Source organism: Micropterus dolomieu, unplaced genomic scaffold (assembly GCF_021292245.1).
Source record: "Micropterus dolomieu isolate WLL.071019.BEF.003 ecotype Adirondacks unplaced genomic scaffold, ASM2129224v1 contig_9352, whole genome shotgun sequence".
NCBI classification, from domain to species: domain Eukaryota; kingdom Metazoa; phylum Chordata; class Actinopteri; order Centrarchiformes; family Centrarchidae; genus Micropterus; species Micropterus dolomieu.
In genome coordinates, this window is record NW_025738338.1 from 1 (window position 1) to 6,834 (window position 6,834).

General features: G+C 40.1%; 1 protein-coding gene across 2 annotated transcripts; it reads left to right on the plus strand.

Moving 5' to 3' along the window:
- Nucleotides 1–7: 7 nt before the first annotated feature.
- Nucleotides 8–5,048, plus strand: LOC123965348 (zinc finger protein 239-like). Of its 2 annotated transcripts, XR_006823686.1 has the most exons (3): nucleotides 22–122; nucleotides 380–459; nucleotides 4,283–4,410. XR_006823686.1 is itself a non-coding variant. In XM_046041897.1 (2 exons), the coding sequence occupies exons 1-2, from the start codon at nucleotides 54–56 to the stop codon at nucleotides 4,868–4,870; spliced, it is 657 nt and encodes a 218-aa protein (XP_045897853.1). In that variant the 5' UTR covers nucleotides 8–53; the 3' UTR covers nucleotides 4,871–5,048. The 2 variants fall into 2 exon arrangements, 1 of the variants encoding a protein (XP_045897853.1); XM_046041897.1 differs by lacking the exon at nucleotides 380–459 and having other exon boundaries at nucleotides 8–122; nucleotides 4,283–5,048.
- The last annotated feature ends 1,786 nt before the right edge of the window (nucleotides 5,049–6,834 follow it).

The window sequence follows — 6,834 nt, forward strand, 5'->3', positions numbered from 1 at the left end:
ATCCAGACTCAGTCCAGGACAACACGGTCCACCAGTCACAGACCTGCAGGACGATGGAGAACCAGAACCCGGACCACAGGAGCCAAACAGCAGCCTCGTGCTCTGATAGCACCGATGTTCAGGTCAGTGTTCATGACTTCATCACGAGACTAAAGACACGAGGAAGAGTCTCGAGGGTCCGTGTATCATCCGTTCATTCTGTTGTTAGAGATCAGAGCCTGAAAACCCGCTCCAGGGTTTGTGTTGACGTGGTTTGATTTCCAAAGTGTCTCCGTGATTCCTGTTTTCATCTTGAAGAGAGGAAGCTGAAAGAAAAACTCACGTGCGTTTCTCTTTTCTTTGTTCTGGGATTTTCCCGCGCGGCGCTTGCGCAGTGCAGCCCGTCTTGTGTCGGGAGCGCGCAGACGAAACCATGATGGTGAAAAATGAAGCAGAGTCATTATATTTCCTCGTGTGTTGGTGAGTTTATCACAGTGACAAACAGTCTGCCTGCGTTATTATTTTCTTAATGAGCTGAGACAGGAACGTCTCTAGGATTGAAAGACGGGGTATTTAATTACACTGCTTACTGGTGGTTTATTAAAATACAATAATAGAAGTACTAACATGTGTGTAGTCAGTGTGCTGCTGTCACAAGCTCATTCTTAGTGGGTTGTACCAGAGAGAGCTGTGGTTTAAAGTCAATCCCATATCTTGCTCATGCGCAGTAGCAGTAAACACAGTTTTTTGTTTTTAAGATTATAATTTTAATTGTTCTGCTTCTGTTTTGAACGCCCCTTGTTGTCAGCGTTACAGCATAGTACCGTAGTAGAGGGGGATTGTAGAAAGTGAGCAGTCTGATGAGGGTTAAGGTGAATGATTAATAAACATCTTATAAGTTTATAAAACAATTTACTGTTATTTTAGTAAAAGTACATTTAATGGCAATAATATAATTTTTGATTCAAACTTCACTCTGTCCTCTTTGTTTGTAATTGATATAGTACCTTTATTACGTCAAATAAAAGTATGTGACACAAAAGGCAAATTGGCCGGTAAAAAAATAAAATATGGCCGGTCAGTGAACCTCGCCTCCAGCTGACTTCTCGGGCCATCTAAGTAGAGGACCATTACCTGATGGAAAAAAACATTGAAATTATTACATTCTTTTCTTGCCTCCAAACGAAACTTCGTCCGTAACTGCTGCCTGTCTCCACCTCTTGGTTGGTTGGCCTGTGCTTCTCCTGTTCAGTGGAAATGGCAAAAGGACCCAAGCTGGCCGGGTCATCTAGGTTCTGGCTCAGCTTTGACAAGCGTGATCCTGCAGGTGGCTGATCACCACCATTCTTGATTGCTTTAATCTCGTAATACATGGCCCCGGTCATCCTCTCCTTAATACAGTGCAGTCGCCCTGTCCCATGTGCAGAAAAACACCCCCAAAGCATGATGCTACCACCTCCATGCTTCACAGTAGGGATGGTGTTCTTGGGATGGTACTCATCATTCTTCTTCCTCCAAACACGGTTAGTGGAATTATGACCAAAAAGTTCTATTTTGGTCTCATCTGACCACATGACTTTCTCCCATGACTCCGCTGGATCATCCAAATGGTCATTGGCAAACTGAAGACGGGCCTTGACATGTGCTGGTTTAAGCAGGGGAACCTTCCGTGCCATGCGTGATTTCAAACCATGACGTCTTAGTGTATTACCAACAGTAACCTTGGAAATGGTGGTCCCAGCTCTTTTCAGGTCATTGACCAGCTCCTCCCGTGTAGTTCTGGGCTGATTTCTCACCTTTCTTAGGATCATTGAGCAAGTGATATATCATCTCAATATATAAGGTTTATCGCACATTGAATATTTTCCTCATACTGTGCAGGCCAGCCTCATGTCTGTTGGGTCTGGTCTTATCAAATAACCATCACTAAATAATCGATACTGAAGTATCGATAGTGGTGTCGATAAAGAATCGGATAGTTAAGCAGTCTCAATAACGGTATCAATAAAAATGAACGATCCCCATCCCTACTGCAAATGTACCACACTTGCGTTTGTTGTTATTGTTCTCCGTCTGGTTGGGCTGTGAGTTTGGGTAGTAAAGTCACAGCTGATCCCGGAACCGAAAAATCGTCGTTACCTTCAGCCCTAGAAAAGTGGTCTTAGATGTGAACCAGACTGAAAACCAATGTTGAAATATGGGTTGGTGGTCAACGGGGTAGACCACCACTGACCTGTCGACCACCACTGACCTGTAGACCACCATTTGAGGAAAATAATCAATGTGCAATAACATTGTTAGATATTGAGATGACAGGACTTAAAATAAATACACAAAGATTGAAGTGTGTCACACTAGCTGCCTGGTTGTTTTTAAATTATTTATAGGATTATAATTGAATATTTTTACTACAACTAAATGTTGTTTTTTTTACCACATAACATCACTATATAAAGTCAAAATGACACCACAATATCAAGTGACGTTTAGAAAGAAACTGTGTGCATCAGTCCTTCCTCCTCTTCATATCTGCTGCTGTTCAATTTGAATGAGATTTGACGCTTGAGACATAACATTATAGGACCCCCTAGTCTCAATAGCAGTATCGATAAACTCAGACCTTTTATTGATTTTTGTGTTTTGAGAAAGTTTGGATCTGGGTCCTTTTTAGAACAGTGTATCGATCCCCATCCCTAGTTACAGGCAACTCAAAACTTGTCACTAGAGGCCGACCAATATGGGAATATTTTTAAGTCCGATGCCGATTTCAGTATTCAAGGATTTCAAAATCTGATATGCCGATATATTGGCCAATATTCTTTTTTCTCCTTATTTTAAGAAATGGATACCATGACATAATGCAGTTAAAACTTTTGTTTTTTATTGCTATACATAGTACTTAGCTTACCTAGTAACAAAAGTACAAGAAAATATGTTAAATATGAGTCTAATGTATAAAACCACAGAAAACAATTTAATTTTAGAAATATCAGATTGTTGTTATAAATTATGGAGTACTACTAATGAAAATTAAATTAGTTTACGTACTGTGGAGGCCAGCGAAACAAACTACTACTAATGTCACTGCTATAATATGGATAAACAGGGCTCTCCTACATAGGCAAAAAATTAGATTCTTAAGTCACAATATATTATAATTTTAACTAGGGCTGTACATATCGATTTTTGAAGTTGATAAATCTAATGATGAATTTTTTTTATTCGCTTGCGTACACAGCAGGGTGTTTAGGGAACCACCGTTTCCGTTGAAAAAACAGTTGCTACGTTTGTCGACGCTGAACTCGCCCCAGATGCAGCGATTCGTTGACGTAATCGATTACAACTAATTATTACTAATTTCAACCTTTTCATATTACAATATATTCAACAATATATTGGAATTTATTACCTTTTTTCCAACTGCAGATTATATCCCCAAAGAACTTTCTCAACATCTGTTTGTTCATCTTGTATAAATTTTTTGATGTTTCAGACCGTTTGGGAATTTTTTTTTCTTTTAACTAGACCTCTTTGAATTTTCATTAGATACTGGTCTGAGACAGAACCTTAGTAAAACCTCACAATTTTCTATTTTTCATATAAAATTTTAAATTGGACTAAGTTGGTGTTTTCCCGCTAAGTCCCTGTTATAGCTGTCTGCATGCATTTGTTAGCAACCGTTTTTAAGCAGAAACGGAAAAAAAAACATTTGATGTTTTCAAACTTATGTTAATCAATTCCAGTAGTATTTACGGTGATTGTGACTTTTGGATTAGACACTTCCAGAAGCATGCATTTACTTCAAATGGTTCAAGAACTGTATTTACTATGGATATGCCTTGGATAGGCGTTTTACTCAAAATTTACAGGAATGATAGGAGGTTAATTTGGTAATTACCGTGTTTGCGTGGTAGACCAGCTGTACAACAACGGACAGGAGTATTTTAGTTCACTGTTCTCGCCCGCCACTCTTATCTTCTCTCTAGCGCTCCTCTCAAATCTTCCGGGTAATAGTCTTGTGATTTACAAAACAGATCTTGTTCTTCATAAAGTAGCTGTAATAACAGCGTTAATTCACACTATTACTCAAAATTTGACAAGATGTGTTATAATTGCATTACCATATGCATTTAAAAAAATGATAAACGATAAATCACACGTCATGGAAACAGTTGCACATTGTTGTCATGGAAACAGGTTTACAGTAGTCTCATTGGTGTCAGCCACATTTATGGTTCTTGATAGCTCGCTCCACCGTGACATCTCACTGTCTTTCTCTGTGTGTGTCTGTCTTTTGATATAGAAACGGAGAGGAGGAGTGGGACTAAAATATCAGCACTGTGACAAATCCTTCACAACATCATCTTCATATTTAAAGATTCATCAGAGGCTTCACACTGGAAAGAAACGGTACAGCTGTGACCTGTGTGGGAAAGCTTTCACTAGATCACATGAACTAAAAATACACACACGTGTTCACACTGGAGAGAAACCGTACAGCTGTGACCAGTGTGGGAAAGCTTTCACTAGATCAGGCGACCTAAAAACACACCAACGGGTTCACACTGGAGAGAAACCGTACAGCTGTGACCAATGTGGGAAAGCTTTCACTAGATCAGATATTCTTAAAGTCCACCAACGTGTTCACACTGGAGAGAAACCGTACAGCTGTGACCAGTGTGGTAAAGCTTTCCCTACATCAGGTGACCTAAAAACACACCAACGTGTTCACACTGGAGAGAAACCGTACTGGTGTGACCAGTGTGGGAAAGCTTTCACTACATTAGGTCACCTAATAGGACACAGACGTGTTCACACTGGACAGAAACTGTACTGGTGTGACCAATGTGGGAAAGCTTTTGCTCATCGCAGTCACTTTAAAATCCACTGACAGTCAAGCTGCTTCCTGAGTTCCGAGTCAAGCAAGCTGCTTCCTGTGAATCTGGTGTGAATCACCAGAAACCACACAATACGATATTATCACGATATTAAGTCACAATATATTATGATTTTAACCTTTTCATATTCAGATATCCTACAATATATTGGCATTTATTACCTTTTTCCAAACTTCAAATTATATCCCCAACGAAAACTTTCTCAACATCTGTTTGTTCAACTTTTATTTATATATATATATATATATATATATATATATATATATATATATATATATTATTTTTTTTATTGAAAAATGTGACTGTCAATCCGACTAACGGAACAACACTTTGAACCTGTCATAAATGTCGTATACACCTTTTCAACATTCAATTAAGGTGGACTACAGTGTAATATAAACAGGTATACACTAGAGCTGCACGATTAATCTAATCGCTATGACGTCATGTGCAATTACATAACTGCAAAAATGTTGCTATTTAATAAAACAGAAAGTGGGTGTGACGCTCTCTCCTCTGTTTGTTCACTGCAATCTGCTCATTATCTCCGCCCACACTGGGCTCTCGCATGTGCCCTTAAAAACAAATAAGCCTACGTGCAATGAGAAAAATGATTTTATGAGCAGTGTGCAAGTAACATTTAAGACAACAACCTACCGTAGCGTACCGTACCCCTCCCCACCTGCCGCTAATAGTTCAAAATGTAGTTGGACTTGTCACCGGAGCACTGAGAGAAATGCCGGTGATTCATGCTCTCTGCACATGCGTTGGCGTCTGTAGCCACCTGTCGGAAGCTCCGTCTTAAACCGAACTCTTATCCAGTTTTAATCCACTCTTTTTCGTTACATTTTTTATATCCTTTTTATTTAATTAAGTTTTACTTGGGTTAAGGATTTTAGTCATCCGACACCGATTCTGCTCAGTCCTGCTCTGGATCCCCACAACCGGCATCTCCCCGTCCTCTTTTCTCCCCAACCACACTAATAATTGGTGACTCCATAACCAGAAACATCCGTTTCTTTAACGCTACCACTCACTGCTTGCCACCACGGCTGACATTTAAAAATAAAAAACTCCAGGACCTGATGCCGTCGCTCCCGTCCTCCATCACAAGAGTGATAGTCCATGTCGGAACAAATGACACAGCTCTTCAGCAGTCTGAGCTGACAAAATCAGATTTTAACCGTCTTTTTAACTTTTTAAAGCAGTGTGGAAAGTCCGTTTTTATCTCTGGTCCCATTCCCACAGTTGGTCGCGGTGCTGGCCGCTTCAGTAGACTCCTTGGCCTCCACGACTGGCTCCAATCCGCCTGCAGGGCTCACCGTGTGTTTTATGTGGATAATTTTAATATTTTCTGGCAAAGAATGTCTCTTTTTAAGACAGACGGACTTCACCCAAACAAACGGGGCTCAGAAATGTTAGCTGTGCACATACAGCATGTGGTGCGGTCCACACATGACTTACGTGAATGACTAATCATTCATGCAGCACACCTGGACTCTGCCTCACTGCCACAAACAACTGTCTCCACCTGCTGGCATGTAAAGCTGTCTGCTCCCAGCGCTGTTCCAAAGACTTCTATTCCTGTCATCATCACGCATAGACCAGTAAACCGAAATGTGCACATCCCACACAGAAATATTAGTAATCTCTTAAGGATTAGGACAACTGCACCAACTCCAGCACCCAGAACAAACTCATTTAAAATGGCTCTCTTCAATGTGAGATCTCTGTCAAGTAAGACTTTTATCTTAAATGATTTTATCTTGTCTGCAAATCTAGATTTTATGTTTTTAACTGAATCCTGGTTGCAGATGAATGACTATAGCCAGTTAGCTGAACTATGTCCACCTCAATATGATTGTTTTAGTCAACCGAGGGTCAGTGGTCGTGGTGGTGGGCTAGTGAGCGTGTATAGGAAAAATTTAAAATGTCATCAAGTACGCTGTGATGAATT